The 21,007-nt window shown below is 36.2% G+C and overlaps 3 protein-coding genes across 5 annotated transcripts; 2 read left to right on the plus strand and 1 right to left on the minus strand.

Annotated features, from left to right (window-relative positions):
• Nucleotides 1–2,135: 2,135 nt before the first annotated feature.
• Nucleotides 2,136–2,963, minus strand: LOC131619791 (uncharacterized). The gene has a single exon (XM_058890851.1). The coding sequence runs from the start codon at nucleotides 2,961–2,963 to the stop codon at nucleotides 2,136–2,138; it is 828 nt and encodes a 275-aa protein (XP_058746834.1).
• A 2,589-nt stretch (nucleotides 2,964–5,552) lies between these two features.
• On the plus strand, nucleotides 5,553–12,436 carry LOC131616052 (uncharacterized). 3 transcript variants are annotated; one of them, XR_009288008.1, is made up of 15 exons: nucleotides 5,554–5,843; nucleotides 6,008–6,135; nucleotides 6,213–6,345; nucleotides 6,496–6,652; nucleotides 6,727–6,805; nucleotides 7,875–7,915; nucleotides 8,029–8,145; nucleotides 10,235–10,315; nucleotides 11,097–11,159; nucleotides 11,233–11,284; nucleotides 11,518–11,578; nucleotides 11,689–11,736; nucleotides 11,865–11,900; nucleotides 11,981–12,055; nucleotides 12,145–12,211. XR_009288008.1 is itself a non-coding variant. In XM_058887282.1 (15 exons), exons 1-15 carry the CDS (start codon nucleotides 5,681–5,683, stop codon nucleotides 12,202–12,204), a joined length of 1,308 nt encoding a protein of 435 aa, XP_058743265.1. In that variant the 5' UTR covers nucleotides 5,556–5,680; the 3' UTR covers nucleotides 12,205–12,436. The 3 variants fall into 3 exon arrangements, 2 of the variants coding, with proteins under 2 accessions (XP_058743264.1, XP_058743265.1); XM_058887282.1 differs by having other exon boundaries at nucleotides 5,556–5,843; nucleotides 11,518–11,592; nucleotides 12,145–12,436; XM_058887281.1 differs by having other exon boundaries at nucleotides 5,553–5,843; nucleotides 11,518–11,736; nucleotides 12,145–12,436.
• A 577-nt stretch (nucleotides 12,437–13,013) lies between these two features.
• LOC131616053 (uncharacterized) lies at nucleotides 13,014–13,921 on the plus strand. Its single transcript, XM_058887283.1, has 2 exons — nucleotides 13,014–13,218; nucleotides 13,292–13,921. Exons 1-2 carry the CDS (start codon nucleotides 13,169–13,171, stop codon nucleotides 13,917–13,919), a joined length of 678 nt encoding a protein of 225 aa, XP_058743266.1. The 5' UTR covers nucleotides 13,014–13,168; the 3' UTR covers nucleotides 13,920–13,921.
• The last annotated feature ends 7,086 nt before the right edge of the window (nucleotides 13,922–21,007 follow it).

Below are 21,007 nucleotides of genomic sequence, written 5' to 3' on the forward strand. Positions count from 1 at the left end.
CATCCCTGGTTCATTTCTGACACATCCCCTCCAAATACCATTTAATAGGGGTGTGAGAAAGTGTACCTCAATGGTGAATTCTTAACCTAATGGTTTAAAGTTTTGTTGGCATGTACAAAATTATAAATAATTGTATGAATCAAAAGGGACAAAATGTTAGATTAAACCATAAGGGTTTCATTACATTGTGACCACAAACAATCAATTTTAATTCAATGGGACCACAAACTACAATTTCAATACATTAGGACCACACATGATAGATAGAATATTAGAGTTTCAGTAAAAGGAAGCAAAACGACAAATCTATACACCCACTAACTTAGGTTTCTTAAAAGGAAACAAAAAGCACATACCTGGCACAATATTTGTCATCTTTGTTCGATTTCCATAGTTTTGGTGGGTTATATATTACAACTGGTTCAACACATACAAACAAAATAGCTACAAAAAGGTTAGGAATATGAAGAGACAAAGATTAATTTAGGAGTACAGTTCTGGACATTTGTTTTCGTATATTGGAGATGAAACTAAGGTTTCTTTTCTAGGAAGATGAGGTGAACGAAATAGTTAAACTTGTTCACTAAGAAATTTTAAATAATCCACATTTTAAAAAAAAATCCTAAACTAACCTATGTTTCAGAAAAATTCTCAACCTACCTCGCTTTCAAACAAAAAAAATGATTTTAAAAGGTGACGTCAATTAGATTGACGCCTGTGTGTATTATTTCAATGGTGGCGCTAATTCAATTGGCGCCATTTTGAAAACTTTTTTTAATATGTGGATTATTTGAGTAAAATCTTCCAAATGTTATGATCCTAATATAATTTTTTTAATTCATAATAATAATATAAATATAAGTTTAATTTTAAGAAAATTTCTCATCCCACCCCATGAGTCTCTTACGCACCACCGAATTGGCAAAAATGCCCTCGTGCTTCCGTAGATACATCTCCGGAAGCTCCCTTTTTTGTTTAACGTTGGTTTGTTCCGTAGATGCACATACTGAATACTTCCATAGATGCATCCACGAAACAACCCCAGACTCAGAAAACCAGAACAACAACATTTGTAACGATAAAAAGATCCATTTCTTAATAAAAATCGACATTGATTAAAATATACATCAAAATTTCCCACAAAAAATTAAGAAAACTAAGAGATCTAAGAAATTACAACAGTTAAAACAATGTCATATGATCCATGCATCAATAGAACGGAATCAATGTCGCCTTCCACTTTATCCCACCAACGTTCCTTTTCTTCGGTCTCAGACGAGGTCCTTGTTCTAAGCCTCTAGATCCTTCTGATGACTTAGCCAAGTTTGTACAACCCCTCAAAATAAGACATCAGGGTCCTCTTGAGTTGGTCAAAGGAATGGATGTTCCAAATTTTAAACGGCATGGGGGGTTTGACGGAAGAGAAAATAACATACCCATCCCTTCTGCGATAAACCAGTTCAGGATCGGGGCGCTTGGATGATGTTTGCAGCCATGTACAAGGCCTTATGTGAGCCATTTTTGTGTTTGTGTTTAGGGTTTGTGTTTGTGTTTGTGTTTGTGTTTGTGTTTGTGTTTGTGTGTAATGCAACACTAAACACCCCAAATTTATAGAAGCCTTTGGTGAATATGGACCACACAATTTCTATCACAGAATGTTTCGTAGATATATCCACAGAAGGGTCATAGATTTCTCTGTTCCGTAGATACATCTACAGAAAACACCCATAATTTTCAATATCAGAACCTTCTTTAGATACAACTATAGAAGTTTCCCTGTTAGTTTTTTTAACAAAACTCAATGCAGTAGCAGCAGTAGTAGTAGTAGTAGTATAAGGAAAAAGACACAAACACATAAGCACATTAACTAATACTTGACAAAAAAGGATTATATTGCAATGTTATAGAGTGAATATATTATACTTTGAAACTAAAAAGTACATCAAAAGAACTGTCGCTGGCTAAATCTATCGGAGGTTCTAATCTTGACTTTTCGATATTTGATTCCTTTACAATGTTGTTCAACCTTTCGAAATCGTGCATCATATCCTCAAAACGATCTGGCCACCTCTCAGCAGCTTTGGTATGATGAAACGCCCATTCCGGTGACGTAGGTGGTATGGGGCATCCCGATTTCAAGTAAGCTTGCACAAAATGTTTCGATTTTGCGAGCCATCCAACACACATAATATATGATCATTTGGGTTTGTAAGAGGTGCGGTGCGGAGCAGAAAAAAGGTTTTCGAAAAACCATAATGCGTCAAGTCAATGCATACCATGTCATATGCATATGCAATAAGATGTCCCATTTCCAGGAATCTCATCCATTTTGAAATCGGCGCGTAAGCGCCCAACCAAGGAACAAGAGCTTCGTTAACTGGTTCAAATTTAGCTTTGTCTCCAAATACCCGTGTGTACGAGTCTTTATGGTTCATCAACTCTTCGATTAGTTCATGACAGACAAGCTTATGGTCATCCTCTCCCTTACCAAGCAAAGTCGATACATCACGTAATCCGCAATTATTGTCCCTCGCCATATTGACGATCCGGTCGATGTATTTGTGCATAAAAATCAGCATCTCATCGATGAATGGAATTTTTGGAGCAATATGCACCTCTTCGATTGATGGATTTTTTGGAGCAATATATACCTCTTCTATTGATGGAATTTTTGTGGCAATAGGTGTCGGAGTCGAAACTTTCTGAACAATAGGTGTCAGAGACGGTTTGCTAATGCGAGCTCCTTTTTTTGAACTTTTTTGAGATTTAGGAGTAGGTGAGTCGGGAAAGAGTTTGTCGACGTGCTCACAATAAGAAGGAGACTGTGTAGTCAAGTTATCATTCGGCGTATGCTTCACTTTCTTCAGAGCACCCTTTGTCTTAACCGGTTGAGACGACAGTTTCATGTCGGTTGTTTTTGGAAATCCAATCTTCCATAATTGTTCTTTGATGTATAGTTTCATGTTGTTATTGGCCTTTGAAAACCTCTCTTCTATCGCCTTCAATTCAGAAGTAATAGAGATATTCAATTTTTTTCCTTCGATGCAATCATCATCATCAAAACTAAGTATCTTCCAATGAGGAGTGACTTCATCCATTCTTATTGGCTCACCTAATCTCACCTTTTTAGGAATAACACAAGCGCACTGAAGACCATACGTGCTAGTAATAATGCAACCACACTATGCGCTATCGCCACCAAAAGTTACACCGTGTTTGGCCTCGTGAAAGATATAATTCAATCCGGACCAAGACTTATTACCGATCAATTGAGAGTAAAGGATGTTGTCCTTAAATCAATGCTCCAACACCGTAAAGCTCCGACTGAATGAGGTTTGTATCTCGTTGTGTTGGTTCGAAATCATGAAATTTATGGTGTTCCAACCTCAACACAAATCACCCTTGCTATTATACAACCAATTTTTCAAAGTAGCATGTGCCGACTCAACTCTATTGGTGGTTGTATTCCCAAGGTGTCGGTCCTTATCAGTCCACGCATAAACAAACTTCTCCTTCACCTTTTCAAGAATGGTGCTTTCAACATATTTCAATAAATCAGGATATTTTCACATGACGGAATCGACATACAATTCTTTTGTCGACGAACTTGTAATACGAGCCCATGCATCCATTATTTGGTCAACAACCACTCCGTAACAATCGCATTAGGCATCTCGACTTGTTTCTTGAAAAGTGAACAACACACCTCCAATGCCCACCTAAAATTATCTTCTTTTTCACACTCCAAAAAAGCAAAACCAACGACAAATGTCTTCTCGGTGGATGTAACACCAACCATCTCAAATAATGGGAGTCGATACTTGTTGGTCTTGTAGGTAGAATTGAGAAGGAGCACTGTTGGGAAAGTGTTGAACAACTTTATCGAATCCGGATGAGTTCAAAAAATATCTCGGACCTTTACTTCGTCATCACAAGTTTTGTACCGCAACACGTATTTGTTAGCATCCAACATTTTCAACAATTGTTGTATCCCACATATCTCCCCTACTCGCCTTAATATTGCGGTACCGTTGATTATACACTTGCCTTATATTCGATACATTGTTGGGTTCCTTCCTTTTCAATGTGCCAAGTATATTTTTCGATTGGACAAAATTCAATGGCATGTCTTTAGTAGATGTCTTCTCTTCTGAATTGAGCTGACAGACACTAGGATGTCATTGTAATTTTACGCACAAATCATGGTTATGCAAGCCACAAATAATAGAGAATATCCACTTCTTGCTAGCCAACATGTAACCACGAATTTTAAATGGACACTCGCATTTTCTAGTACATGTGTAGTCTCTTTTAAAAATCTTTAAAGGAGGATAGTATTTCCCGCTTCTTTCGCACATCATTGTTACAAACGAGTTTCTTCTTACCGTACCATTATCCGATATTCCTATTACCACACCAAAACCAAGGTTAGTTGTATTCCTACGAATCCATGTTAGCATGCTTTCATGATCATCAAAGTCTTGCTTGCTATTAAAGTCACCTCCAACCTCTATACCATCTTTGCGACTACCCCATCAACACTCGTACAAACATCGACTAAAGGAGATAATTCTCTTAAAGTATTATCGGGGTGCACTATACCTATTTGCAAACAATTGCCAAAATAACATAGAATTACAAAACTGTTGGAAAAAACAACTCAAGAATTATTTCGTAGATGCACCTACGGAAGTGTTCTTCCTCACCATGTTCCGTAGATGCACCTACAGAAGCAGCATAACTTTTTTTCATAGAATTTAGTTGTATAATGTGAACAATGTAGTGGTTGAAGATGAATATTTATCTGAAATTCAGACTCCTCTTGCTCCTTTTGATTTGTTGCACCAAAAAGTTTGAGTCTTGGAGTAAAATAAGGTATTGATGATGTATGGTTTTTAGGGAGTGGAATATGGAGAGGTTGAAGAAATGAAAGAATGGGAGGAGTGATCATGCTGGTTCAAACTATATCAGACACTTCCGTAGATGCATCTACGGAATAATGTGACATTAAGCCATTATGTAGGTGCACCTACGGAAAAATCCCATAACTGATTTTATGTGTATTTTTCTCCCATATATACTACTCCCTCCGTCCCACAATGAGTGACACAGCCCACCATTTCACAAAGATTAAGAAAAGTAGTTAAAAGTAAGAGAGAGAATAATATGTTTACTGTAATACCCTTATTATGTATTGAGAATAATGAAAAATTTAATAATTAGAGGGTAGAATTGGAAAATATTTATTGGAAATTGAAATGTGTCATTTATTTTGGGACATCATTTTATTCCAAATGGGTCACTCATTGTGGGACGGAGATAGTAGTTTATTATACTTCTGTATATGTACCTACGGAAGAAATCATTTTTTTTGAATAAATGGGTTGCTTCTCGAAGTGCATCTACGACAACATAGAGCAAAAGTAAAATTTTATTCGGTGGGTAAGAGATCCATGAGGTGCATTGAAAAATTGTCAATAAATTAGATTAATTATTAATAAGATTAAATGATAAAAATTGACATAATATGTTAATAATGAAAGTAACTGATTTATTTGAAAGGTTAGGAAAATAAGCCTAAAAAATACGCTGTGGAATTGAGTTTGACGATGGAGTAAAGAGAATATCCAAGAGGAATAAACGTTGAATTGAATTGAAGAGATCTGAAAATCCAATTCCGATGGCTTCTACAGAGGGTTTGGTGCCCATAACTAGGGCTTTTCTGGCTTCTTACTACGATCAACACCCCTTTACTCCTCCTCTTTCTCCAGATGTCTCTCGTCTTTCTTCTCAGCTTCGTTCTATGGCCAATCATTTGCTCACTCAACATCCTCCTATCCATGGTTTACTCCTTTATCTCTGCATTCATTATTATTATTTTTTTTATTATTATTATATATCAAGCATAGACTTCGACACTGACACTAATAGTTAGGGCTGTTACACTCTTGATCTATCATCAAGCATCTGACATCAGACACTCTGACACACCGATATGTCAATCCAGGAGAAAGCATATTAATAAATGAAGCTGAGAGCCAACCTCCCCATAAGATTGATGAAAATATGTGGAAGAATAGAGAGTATATTGAAGAAACTATCTTTTTACTTCAACCTTCTAACTGCCCTCACCCGGTAATCTATATTTTTCAATGCCAACTTCATTACTTCTCCTTAACATCGTTAATCTAACACCTATTTTCTTGATGCAGCTGAAACAACAGTCCGATCCTGACAATGTTGAATTTTCCATTATGCTTGGGAACCTCAAAGATAAACTTGATAATACTTTGAGGATTTTGGAATCTTTCCAAATCAAAAATGCTGACCATGTATTTAACACAGGTACCCCGCCCATCCCACTTCAATTACTAGCTTCTAATTGCCTATTTAAGTTAATTCATATTTTGTCCAGATTCAGCAGTAAGTTGTTTATTTCGAATACTTGGTCCACTCAATCTTTTTCTTCTCTAACTTGACCAATTGTATATGTAGTTATGACATATCTGCCTCAAGATTTTCGAGGAACTCTCCTCAGACAACAACGTGAACGCTCAGAGAGGAATAAACAAGCAGAGGTAGACGCTTTGGTGAATTCTGGTGGTAGCATACGTGATCGATATGCTCTTCTGTGGAAACAACAAATGGACAGGTGAGGCTCCACTCATGTCTAGTTGAATGTGCTTGGATAAATAAGAAATATATTAAGCCACTTATGGGTCATAGGAGAAGGCAATTAGCTCAGCTTGGCTCTGCAACAGGAGTCTATAAAACCCTCGTAAAGTACCTAGTTGGAGTTCCTGAGGTATGGTTATCTTGAATTTTCAATACAAGGTCCTTTTTTTTTTTCCTTTCCCTCTTTTGTTTCTTGTTCTCTCAGACTGCCTGCTTAATCAGCTTATGCAACTTGTTTTGGCTTATTCATAACTTAATTTTTGTAACGGGCCTAGCTTTATTCTTTAGGTATTTCTATGTAACATGGACGTATCAGTTTGTGTTGGCATATGTACAAATGACATTAATAGGATAAATATACATTGAAATTACGGTAATTAGGATTTTCTTAATTCTTGTAATTATCGACATTATAACTATATAATAAAGCTTCTGCTTTGTAATTTAGACAATCAAAATTTAATCTTTTGTTTCGTCCTTTCTCAACATGATATTTAAAGCTTCATGAGATACATAATATTCAACATAAGCCTGGTGAAACCACTTTCTATTGGTGGAATTTTCTTTTGGAAATTGTATTCCAAACTCTGGTTAATTGTCTTCGTTGCAGTGTCATCCTTTTAGTAGCTTCACATGCCTTGATAGCCATCATATGTATGGAAAATTGTAGGTAACTACTGATTAATTCCTCAAATGAATAGTACATATAGGGAATCTACACTAACTGCAAGATAACTTGAACTTAGTTACAAGTTACAAACTCCTCATATATACACATTCCTAAAACACGGATTTTCCACACTTCCCCTCAAGCTAGTGAATAGATATTCTGCATTCTTATCTTCCGCATGCTGTCCTTTGTATACATCCACAAATATATGTGCGCACTATTCTCTAACAACCAACTAGTTATTTTCACCAAGTTTTCAACAGATCTACAGATGAGTTATACATGCACCAAGCTTAGTGTGTTGACCAACATGGTGTGACAAGAATGTTGATTCATAGATTTAATTACATCTCTCTCGATTCCTCCTTCCTTGCTAGCAGGTTTAGGTTGATTCATGACTAATATAACCAATGTGATACGTATGATGAATTTAGACAAATGTTGCTGTTTATATTATTGTCTTTTGGTGCTGGTTCTTTTGGCTGATGATTTGTTGATATTCTAAATAACTGTTCAATTTGAGTTATAGGTATTGCTTGATTTTACAAGGCAGATTAATGACGATGATGGGTACAAAATTACTTTCTTCAATGTTGTTCAACTTTTATTTTTTATATATGCACTTTATGTGTGTGTGTGTGTGTGTGAATAACAATTACTTGATAACACTTATCTACTGGTAGGCCCATGGAGGAGCAACGTCATCGCTATGGACCACCTTTATACAGCCTCACCTCAATGATTCTTTATGTCCGATTCTTCCTTTCATTATCGTGGGCACGCTATGGGCATAATAAATTGTGAGATTCCTTGAATCTTTGGTATTTCAATGCTAGATTTCAGGTTTGATTGTGATGTTCTTAGTTCTATCTATTGGTATAAGAAATTGCAAGATACCTTGCATCATTGCTATGGACACATATCCACTATGGAGACACCCAACACATGCACACACTCACGAGAGATGTAATCTAAAGAGGATGATCTATCTAGATTCTAAGCACCAAGAAATCTAATTATAATCAATATCAGTATCTCAACATACACACACACACATGAGAGATGTAATCTAAATAGAATGATCTATCATGATCCTAAAACCAACAATTCTAATTATAATCAATATCAATATCTCAACACCCTTGCTCGATATGGAGAAAATATATCATACATACATCTTGTTACATATGCAAGTTAATCTAGGACACTATGGAGATTTAGTAAAGATATCGACATGTTGATCCTTAGAATTGACAACGGAAGTTCTGATGACTCTAGAGAGAATCGTTTCCCAAACAAAATGACAACAAATTCTATATGTTTTGTTCTTTCGTGAAAAACTGGAATGGAGAAGATGGGTGGAGCGGACTGATTAGCACATACAAGTCACATAGGGCCAACCTCAAAATGTAATTCTTAATAGTAAATGTTTCAATCACACAAGCTCACTTGTGCCGCCATGAGCCACAATTTGATACCTGACTCGACTTCTCTACTCGATCAAGCAACAACAATACACCTTTTGCTCTTCCATGAAATTAAATTCCCATCCACGAAATGAAATAACCAAAGTATTTTGCTTATCATTTTATCAATCACGCTCTAGCTCAATCAGCGTATGAATATCCAAGGGAACTTGTATAGGCCCCGATCAACGAAAACAAGTCATTTTTCAAGTAACCTTTTGATGTATTGAATTCGAGCATCTGCATTCCAATGACTGTCACAAGGAGTATTAAGGAACTGACTCACAACACTAACCATAAAAGCTATGTATGGTCTGGTCAAGGTAAAATAATTCTTTTTTTTTAGTAGTCTTTGGTATCTTCCTGGACTAGGAAAAAGCTTTACATACGGATCCACAGGAGAGGGGCGGCTGATTTACAATGTATTAGACTTGTTTCTTCTAAAGTATAAAGTGCATACTTTTTCAGAGAGATATCAATATTTGGCTTCAATCGAACTACCTCAATTCCAAGAAAATAACGTAGAGGACCTATGTCCTTAGTCTAATTTTTTAGAATTTTTTTTGTTTCAATATCTTGATGATACCCTTATAAATGTATTTGAAAACTTATTCAATTTCCTCCCCCAATGCATTTTGAGTTCCACAATATTATAGGGTTTTAATCCAATGAAGAAAACTAAAATCTCATGCAAGGTGGGTGGACTACTCACCACCACTCTTCCTCTTCCCTTTACTCATTCCTTTGTCCATAAAACTCTCCCTTCCCTTTTGCACCAAACTCGCCTAAGGGTTTTATTTAATATACCGAGTAGGTTGGACAATGAATATTTTAGTTGTTGATTTGAAATGTAGTACTTCTTTGTGGATGATCAGCTATTATAGACGTATGCCATGTCTACAACCTACAAGCTGCAGACATCATTGGGGTAACTATTTGCTAGTTTTGGCTATGATTGTCTTGGCTTGGATTTTGCCCATTATTAGTAAACATGTTGATTTTTTTTACTTTCTTTATGTAACCAACTAGTTGAATGTAACAACCACTACTAATTGTTCGGGTTTGATCTGTCAAGGTTCAGAATATGTTATGTTTATACAAGATTTTAGGTGCTAGACAATATCAATAGAGGGAGGATCTAGTTTTATGAAGATGTTTCTTGTTATCTTTTTTTTTTTGGGTTAAATGATGTTTCTTATTTCGTCTGTGTTTAAAAGTTACTTCATGATGGTACAGAACTATGCATATTACTTCCCTCCCTTTGTGTCTGCCTACAGCCTGTAGAGGAATTCTGCTACTACTTAATATAATTGACGGACTTTTATAGTTTGATTCCTTAACGGTTGTGGTGTTCTTATATTTTTTGTACAATGTAGAGCACTTTTAACCCCCTTGTGTTCTCTATGTGGGTATAATTTGTTAGAAAAAGGGAACAGTTAGCTGTCTTGGAACAAGCTGTTGATGTCTACACCATGGAGTTTGAGAGGTTCATTACATTTCTTAGGTATAATAATGCTCGAGTTGATAATGCTCGTCCTTTAATTTTCTGTTCTAAGTACATAAAATTGTTGCTCGCTTTAAATCTGTTTCTATTTTTCTTTTACAGAATATTGATTTTCATGCACAATTTATGGAAATTATCTACACACACACATATATAGTTATATATTTAGTGTTATTTATTTTCATACCAGAGAGCAAAGTAAATTCAAACCATGCAGCTATATACACTGATGGTCAAGATTAAGTTAAATAATGTCTTGAAAGAACTTTATCGCTCACAGTTGATTTCTTTTGTGAAAAACTTGGTTGGAAGTAATATGTACCGCAATTTGGTTGTTGCAAATTAGTTTCTTCACCTTGACATCTCCTAGTATGGGTTGTTGCCTGTTGGAGGTAATTTGATCTCATGCCGGAGCAAGAAGTAGAGCATATTCACACGTTCGAGTGCAGAAGCAGAGTATCGTGCCAAGCTAAATGTTAAATTATTTGATAGCTTCACGGAAATGTATGCAACATTAGAAGATTTATTTCTCGTTGAAGAACTTGCTATTTTTGAATTGGTGCGATGCATTATGCAACATCAATTAGTTTTTGATTTGTTACGTATTAACTTTTAAATAATAATTGGATTGATGAATACTACAATTTGTAATATATTCTTAAAAAGAGTGATGTATGCTAATTTTAAACCTAGTGTGAATGGAAATCAGTCATTGTTCTCACTTGTGTTACTAGAATTTTATTTCTTGTCGAATAACTTACTTACTGGTAATTTTGATCAGTGGGGTCTTTGCAAACTCGCCTTTCTTCATTCCAGCAGATGTTGCCGGTGCAGTGGAAGCGAGGTAAAAATCAAATCTCACTTTCTTGTATGATTTATACTATTTTCAAGCCAACACTTAAATTTGTCCTTTTCAGTAAAAATGACGACTTCAAAGAAATAAGTGTTCCAGCTGGGAAAACTTTTGAGGTATATTTACAAGGCTTGTGAACTTTATTAACATCTTTTTCTACAAGAACAGTGAATAGCTGTTGTTTAATTTAAAATGTTTGCTTCCTGTTGTACATAACATGTAACAATTTATAAATTTCCTGTTGATAATTGAATCCGCAACTCAGCTGTATTCTTAGTTATTTTTAAGAATTGTTTGCATTATGCTGCTTTTTAGTTTATGAAAATTTATGATAATATTTGAAACTCAGGTTATACTCTCAGTGGACTCGGTAAACTCGTATATTGCATGGGATTTTTCTTTAGTACAAGGCAAGATAAATATGGTATTGCTGCTACAGTTTTTTTTTTTTGCGCGTACGAGTTGTCATGATATTTCTAAGACATCCTTCTATAGTAAACTTGTTTTTGTTTATTGTCAGGATATTGGATTTACTTTGGAGTTTGCAAGTCCTACTGGGGAAAAGACTGTAAGTTTGAATGTCATTTGCGTGTTGTACTTTAATTTGGTTTCTTTAGATTATCAGAAGCTTTGTTCTCTAATTTGATGTCTGTTTTGCCATTTTTCATTCTCATGGTGGCTGATTGGTTGACACAGCTGATGCTGCCTTACCGCCGATACGAGTCTGATCAAGTGAGTCTTCCATGTTTGTTACAATTTGTATGCTTGCTTCACTAGGCATTTGATGTGTAAATATTTGTCTTGAATTTTAGGGGAACTTCTGCACATTAATGGCTGGAAGCTATAAACTGATATGGGACAACACACATTCAACTTTTTTTAGAAAGGTATTTATCATGTCTATTTGTTCCATCTGGACTGATTACAGAATATAATATGCTTACTAATTATATTGATGAATTTCTGATGATTGTAGGTGCTACGGTATAAGGTAGATTGTATACCTCCTGTCACAGAACCTGTGCAGTTGGAGTAATGCAAAAATGGTGTAGTAATTTTATTCTTGTTAAAAACACAAGTTACAATTACTCATGCCAAGATTGAGACGTGTTCAATTAATTTCTGTAAAGGGAGCCGACTGTTGTAATGGCAAAAAAAGTAATCCTTATATCAACACATTGTTTGATGTAGAACAATATGTGAATGGTATGACACTGTTTGATGTAGAACAATATGTGAATGGTATGACACTGTTTGATGAAGAACAATATGTGAATGGTATGACATTCAGGTATTAAAACAAAATCTGAGCACCATTAAAACTTTAATTACAAACTTCTACTAAGAAAATATCAACAAAAATAAAATAAAATGTTAATAATTAAGTATTTTAATTTAAAATGTATTTAATATATATATATATATATATATATATATATATATATATATATATATATATATATTAGGGAAGAGAAATAATTAATTATATTACATTAAAAAGAAAAAAGAAAATGCATATTGTGAGTGAAATAATTAAAACCTAATATTCAATCAACAGATATATTATGCCAAATCGCCGAATAAAATTAAAATAACTGTTGATAACATTTTGTTAGAGGACACTGAAACTATTTTAAATATGTGCATGTGCTTTAAAAGTTTCAAACATTATCTCTCTAACATATTTAATAAACTAATGCTTAAAAAAAAGTAAAGGGTGACAATTTATTTTGAAAAGAAAATGGTAACAAATTCCCTAAAAAAATGGTAACAAATTTATCTTGTGGACAGCAAAAAAAGATACCACACGTTTGGTGAATATTTGATTAAAAGATGTAATGTTTGAGTAAAAAAAGCACACTCATTCCTTGTTTGAATGTCAATGAATAACTAACTTTCATGTGGTTTGAAGTCCTTGTCATCATATACCACCTTAGAGATCGCACACTACATTTCAAGTATAAAAAAGTGGTACATTAGAGATCTATCTGACAAAAAATATGGAAGTTCAAGTTATTATGAAGGAAGAATGTAAGAGCTCCAATTCAAGGTAGTATTATTGATTTTACCCTCATACATAGCATACTCTTGTTTTAATCTAAATGTTTGAAAAATGTTTGTAGGAGCATACACGTCTCTTATATTTATAGAGAAACTCAAGTGATTGTGATTGAAGAAGAATGTAATGACAAAAGCGGAGGAGATGATCAAGGGATTAAGATGGAAGAACATGAAGCAGACAAAGTGATGATTAAGATGGAAGAACATGAAGCAGACAAAGTGATGATTAAGATGGAAGAACATGAAGCAGACAAAGTGGTGATTAAGATGGAAGAACATGAAGCAGACCAAGTGAGGATTAAGATGGAAGAACATGACAAAGCGACGATTGGGTCTATAGTGATAATGTCAATGTTATTATGCGTGACTGAGCTGCTCACCCCTACGCTGAGTGATAGGGAAGAACATTTACCTGAATGGTATAAAATTGTGTTGTTCGTTCCTGGGTCTTTAATCACTCAAATATTTATACTACTGTTTACTCTAGACCTCTCTGTTAACAAAAGCATTTTTACAATAATCTTATGCATACTTATCTTACCAACCGCAATATCAGTAATGAAAATCAGCTATGTTTCCCACACAGGTGCTATCATTATTTTCATCTCATGGGGAATCCTATATGCAATCATCCTTATTCGTAACCGCCAAGTGATCTACAATCTATGTACATGTCTCAAAAGAACATAACAACCTAGGTTTCAGAATTTCTTTTTCTTCTTGTTTCATGTAATATTTATTATTTCACTAGTTTTGAATTTTGTTTTCGAATTCTGTTTGTGTTTTCAGTTATAGTAATGTCATATTTATTCCAGAAAGTACAAAGTTACATGATTTAAATTTTGTACTCAAAATGAATTGGATTCTATGTCATACATTTTATGAAACTATGCACTATTTACAATTTTTAACTTGTGAGGATGAAGAGGCATATATTATAACGTATCAGATTTCCAAGGAACATCTTTTAACTAAGGGCAATATTACAAAACCAGTTTACTCAAACCAAACATGGGAACTAACTAAGTTACATATGGGAAACAAGGAACTTCACAACAAATGGGTGTATCATGTGAAGGAAGAATACGATGGCTCCAAGAGATATAAGGCCCGACTAGTTGTCAAAGGATTTCAGCAACAGTGAAATCTTTGCTCCAGTTGTGAAGCTCAATACTATCCATTCAGTTTTTAGTATTGTGGCCTGCAAAGAGCTCTACCTTGAGCAATTGAACGTGAAGATTGCATTTCTTCATGGACACTTAGATGAAGAGATCTACATGCACCAGCCCGAAGGTTCTGAAATTCTGGACTCAGACACGCGATGTCGAACAGGATGTCACGACATTACTTTCTGAATGCTTTTAAACAAATGAACAAGGAGTAAACAGAATAACAACACAAGAAAGTTGTTAACCCAGTTCGGTGCAATCACACCTACATCTGGGGGCTACCAAGCCAGGGAGGAAGTCCACTATAAGTAATATCAATTAAAGGTAATACAGATCAAGATTACTCCTTTCACTTAATATCTACCCAATGCAACTTCAATCTAAACAAATTAGATCAGAGATCCTACTCACTCCCCCTCAATCACAACAGTGATGAAAAACACTCAACGAATAGCAAAGAAGACACACTTCAAAGACACAACTTGATCTTGCTTAAAAGCTTTAATCAAGTACAATAGTACTCTTGCTTAAAAGCTTTGAGTACTTCTTACAACTCAAAACACCTAGACCAAGACAACCATCATGATGATTGTTTGGCTTACAAGAAGGCTAGAACGAAAACTTAAAACAAAGAACTCTTAAAGCTTCTCAAACAAAAACCCTAATATGATCAGCAGCTTCTTCGTAGAATATATAGCCTTCATAAAGCACAGCAGCTGGGCCTTGGATCCAAATTAGTTTTAACCCTAATAAAACTAATTTCCATAAATCAAGGAACTAAAAAAATAACCATCAAAGACGTCCTTGAATCATATCAGAATCCAACATTACCAAATAAAGCGCATAGGATCTTATCAGGTCACATAACCATAAATAGTAATAGAAAAGAACGTAACAGCTGCGAATGTCATGACATCGGCCTTGACATCAGGTAAAGGCCTGCATAAGAAAAACTTCACAACAGTAGAAAGCATGTCATGACACCAGATTTGGCAAGATAGAAACACAATGAGTTTTACCAAAAATTACAGCCAATCAACAACATCTACAAACTCCCCCTTTGGCAAATTTTTGGCTAAAACACTAATTGATGTAACCAAACAGATATCAGAGCATACACAGCAGCCAACAACAGAAAAATAAATTCTGTAAGCAAACAACAGCATCATCTTGATTAATCACCAGAAAACCAGAAAACATCTACTTAATCAACTGTTACAGAAACCACTTGTCATTGTCAGGGAGAACCAGGGAACACCCAAAATAAAGAAAAACAACAAAAAAACAACCATGTCCATCGACCAACAAGAAAAACCAAAAGACCACCAAAACAACAAAACAACCACCATTAAACCACCACCATTAAACCACCATTACTCCCCCTTTTTAGCCACAAAAGGAGCCAAAACACAATCAGAATCAGAGCTAATCATCAGACCCATCACTGTCTTCATCACTAGAGCCACCAGGATTGTCATCACTTGAGCCACTAGTCTCTTCAGCAGCATCACTACTCCCACTTTCAGCACCCTCAGCCTCAACATCCTCAGCCTCTTCCTCAGCACCTTTGTCTTCATCCATATTGTCACCATCCCTCTCACCAGCAAGGTCATCATCTGTAGACTGCTCAAGACTTTGGATAAGCTTTTCAAGTTTCATCTTCCTGTTGTCCAACTCCTGACAAGTCTCTTTCAGCTCAGCAATAAGAAGGGCTTTGTTCACAGATTTGCTGGGTTGTGATGTCCCAGCAGATGTCATGTCATCAGACCTCTGGAGCAGTTTGTAGTGAAAAGACAAAGCACTCTCCCTCTTACATACAGAATCTTTACTTTTCAGAATTCCAGGGTGTTGCTTGAGGATTATTCCACATATCAGGGATGGGAATGCAATAGGGAGCTTGGTAGCAGAGGTACCAGCATGCCTCATAGTTTGATCAAATATATAAGTCCCATAGTCAAATTTTGTCTTGGTTCCCACAGCATAAATAAATCTTCCTAGGCCAACATCAATGGTAGAAGTGTGATTGGTAGGCACCCAGTTAGCAGCACCAATTTTGTGTAGCAATGCATACCTGACATTAAGAGAACTAGCAGACAGTTTGCTCTTTATAGGCCACTTCTTAACCTTACCACCAGTGATTACTTTGCACACCTCATTATCAGTCACTTCAAGCTCAGGTTGAGCCTCAGCATCTCTACCTAGATATAGGTTGATAACAGCAGGGGAAAAATCTATACACTTTCTTCTAACATACACCTTATGAAAATCATCAGTTCTTCCATCACCACAATCTTGAGACAAGTTCACAATAAATTCCTTCACAAGCATTTCATAACACTTTGAAAAATGAGAGACAGTCTTAATCAAACCTGCAGACTTGATGAGCTTCATGACCTCTTGACATTCCAGAGCATCATTTGCTAGTTCTCTTTCAAGAGCCAGCCTTCTTTGATAAACAAACTTCCACTGGATGGCATTTGAAGCATAGTGCAAGTAAATGTTGTCCAGAGGAACATCACGAACCTTTGTGGAGGATTTTGTGACAGCAATCTTCTTCTTTGATGGGATGTCAGGGACATCACTTAAGACATCATCTTCAGGGGCAGAAACACTTCTTTCCTTCCTCTTCTTCACTGCAGTCTTGCTCCCAGTGGTTGAAGGTTCAGCAGGGACCTTCTTGATCTTCTTTATAGTGACCTTCTTTTGAGGAGTAACTTGAGGAGTAACTTGAGGTTTGGAAAAATCTTGATCACAAACCTGTTTGCCCTTACGAGTCTTGACTCTATGAGAGATGCTAGAGATGAGCTCATCATCAGCAATGTCAATAGAATCATCCAGATCATCCAGATTCACCACATCATGCACAGTAGGGCCTTCATTAAGGGTTTCTTTAGAAGGAGCAGCAGGAACCTCTTCAGCTTTCTTAGGTTCAAGAATCTCAGCATCTTTAGTACCAGATGTTTCAACATTGATAGCTTCAGATGTCTCAACATCTTTGGCACCAGGGGTCTTCTCATCATTGTTGTCAACAGATGTCTCAACATCACCCTGATCTTTGCTAGCATCATCTTGACCATCTTGATCATCTTTGCTGTTCTCAGAGGCAGGAATTTGGGCTAGAGGAACAGATATTCCATCAACCTGGTGCCCTTCATTCAAGATTCTTGTGACAATACCTGCGATCGCATTATGAACATAAGCAGAGCCCTCTCTACCTTGAACAGAAAAAGTTTCTGGAACAGATCCACCAGTTAATTTTCTTGCATGCATCTTTCTTGGTGGATTATGAACAGGATCGGTAGCAGGAACAGAGTTCAATGGCACAACATTCAACACAACATCTTGATCACTCACCACATTGGGTGCCCTAGATCCTGATGCTGTTTCAGAGGAAGGAGATGATTTCTTTGAGGGAGAACTCTGAGACATGATGAGAGAAAATGGAATGCTGGGTAAAGGTTTGTGAATGCAGTGACACAGAGAGATAGCGTGAGTGTGGAGGATAGGTTTTGGGGGAATGGAAACCGTTTGGGCAAATTGAAAAAGGGGGGGAAAATACACTTTAATGTGTAATGATATCAAATATTTGGAGAGAGAAATAATGCTGGCCCCACACCCAATTAATTGTTATAATCCTTCACAAAGACAAATGCCTAGTTTACTTCTTAGATTTTCAAATTGATTTGCATCCAAAGCTTTTGTGAAAATGTCAGCCAGTTGAAGATTTGTAGCAACATGTTCCAAGGCAATTATTTTATCCTCAACAAGATCTCTAATGTAATGGTGTCTAATATCAATGTGCTTGGTCCTGCTATGCTGAATGGGATTCTTTGAAATGTTAATGGCACTTAAGTTGTCACAATATAATGTCATGACATCTTGTGTGACATTGTATTCTGTTAACATTTGTTTCATCCAAACAAGCTGAGAGCAACTACTTCCTGCTGCAATGTATTCTGCCTCTGCAGTGGACAAAGACACACAATTTTGTTTCTTGCTGAACCATGAAATAAGATTATTCCCCAAGAAGAAACATCCTCCTGAAGTACTTTTTCTGTCATCAGCACTTCCAGCCCAATCTGCATCACAATATCCAGTGAGAATAGGTTCACACCCATGAGAGTAGAGCATTCCATACTCACAAGTACCATTCACATATTTCAGGATCCTCTTGACTTGATTGATATGACTGATCTTGGATCTGCTTGATACCTAGCACACACCCCAACAGCAAAAGCAATATCAGGTCTACTGGCTGTGAGATACAGCAGGCTTCCTATCATGCTTCTATATAAACTTTGATCAACACTGGTTCCCTTTTCATCTTTGGACAACTTTAAGTGAGTAGGAGCTGGTGTTCTTTTGTGAGTAGCATTTTCCATTCCAAACTTTTTAACAATGTTTTTAGCATACTTACTCTGAGAGAGAAAGATTGAGTCTTCCATCTGTTTAACTTGCAGCCCAAGAAAATAAGTTAATTCTCCAACTAGGCTCATTTCAAATTCTGATTGCATCTGATCAACAAAATGTCTAGTCATCTTGTCTGACATCCCACCAAACACAATATCATCCACATAGATTTGAGCAATCAGGATCTTTCCTCCTTCATCTTTAACAAAAAGTGTTTTATCTATCCCTCCTTTCCTGTACCCATTACCAGTAAGAAACTCAGTTAGTCTCTCATACCAAGCTCTAGGGGCTTGTTTTAGGCCATAAAGAGCTTTTCTTAGTTTGTACACATAGTCAGGATGGTTTGGATCAGCAAAACCTTTAGGTTGCTCCACATAAACTTCCTCACTCAAGTATCCATTCAAGAAAGCACTCTTCACATCCATCTGGTATAGTTTGAATTTTAGAGTACAAGCAACTCCTAGCAGTAATCTAATTGACTCAAGTCTAGCAACTGGAGCAAAGGTTTCATCAAAGTCAATTCCTTCAACTTGAGTGTATCCTTGAGCAACTAGCCTTGCTTTGTTTCTGACAACAGTTCCCAGTTCATCTGACTTGTTTTTGTAAACCCATTTTGTTCCAATGACATTAGTACCTTTAGGTCTTGGTACCAGCTCCCATACTTCATTCCTTTCAAACTGGCCTAGTTCTTCCTGCATGGCATTAATCCAGAACTCATCTGTTAATGCATCCTTGACATTTTTAGGTTCAATTTTTGACACAAAACAAGAGTTTGAAACTACTTCCCTTGACCTTTTAGTAATTCCATGTTGAGATATCCTATAATAAGTTCACTAGGATGATTTTTTTGAACTCTTATAGAAGGACTCTTGTTAGGAGGTTCAGTCTCAGATTCTGTGATAGTAGGACTGCAATCATCTTCTCTTGTAGATCCTTCAGCTGTAATATCCCAGAATGTTCCGACATCTTCTGTGACATCTGCTTGATTGTGGACATCATCAACCACAACATTTATGGACTCCATTATTATTCTGGTTCTTGAGTTGAACACTCTATAGGCTCTACTGTTTGTAGAGTAGCCCAGAAAGATTCCTTCATCACTCTTGGGATCCATCTTCCTTCTGTGATCTCTATCAGCAAGAATGTAACACTTACTACCAAACACATGGAAGTATTTGACAGTGGGTTTTCTTCCCTTCCAGATCTCATATAGGGTGGTAGAGGTTCCTTTTCTTAAGGTAACTCTATTATGAACATAACAAGCAGTATTCATGGCTTCAGCCCAGAAGTAGATAGGAAGATTCTTAGCATGGATCATGGCTCTGGCTGATTCTTGAATAGTTCTATTTTTTCTTTCAACAACCCCATTTTGCTGTGGAGTAATAGGGGATGAAAATTCATGATGTATTCCTTCAGAGGAGCAGAAATCAGCAAATTTTTTATTCTCAAATTCCTTTCCATGATCACTTCTAATTCTCACAACACCATTTTCTTTTTCTCTTTGAATTCTTTGACATAGGTCCTTGAAAACATCAAACACATCTGACTTTTCTCTGATGAAGCTTACCCAAGTGTATCTGGAGTAGTCATCCACAACCACATAAGCATATTTATTTCCTCCAAGACTTTCTATTTGCATTGGTCCCATCAAGTCCATATGGAGCAGTTCAAGAACTCTGGAAGTGGTCAGATGTGTAACCTTTGGATGTGACATCCTGGTTTGTTTTCCTATCTGACATTCACCACATATTCTTCCTTCATCAATTTGTAGCTTAGGAATTCCTCTCACAGCTTCCAGAGAAATAATCCTTTTCATACCTCTTAGATGAAGGTGACCAAGTTTTTGGTGCCACAACTTTGCTTCTTCTTCTTTAGAACATACAGTTGAGTAGCTGGATTCATGAGACACCCACAAGTAGCAGTTATCTTTGGATCTGACTCCCCTCATTACTACTTCCTTTTCTTCATTAGTAACCACACACTCAGCTTTAGTGAAGTTGACTTGGTATCCTTGGTCACAGAGTTGACTGATGCTTATGAGGTTAGCAGTCAGGCCTTTGACCAACAAAACACCTTCTAAATTTGGCACTCCTGAACAGTCTAGTTTTCCAACTCCTTTGATTTCTCCTTTAGCTCCATCACCAAAGGTTACATAGCTAGTAGAATGATTCTTGATATCAACAAGCAGATTCTTGATTC

The sequence above is a fragment of the Vicia villosa genome, linkage group LG7 (assembly GCF_029867415.1).
Source record: "Vicia villosa cultivar HV-30 ecotype Madison, WI linkage group LG7, Vvil1.0, whole genome shotgun sequence".
NCBI classification, from domain to species: domain Eukaryota; kingdom Viridiplantae; phylum Streptophyta; class Magnoliopsida; order Fabales; family Fabaceae; genus Vicia; species Vicia villosa.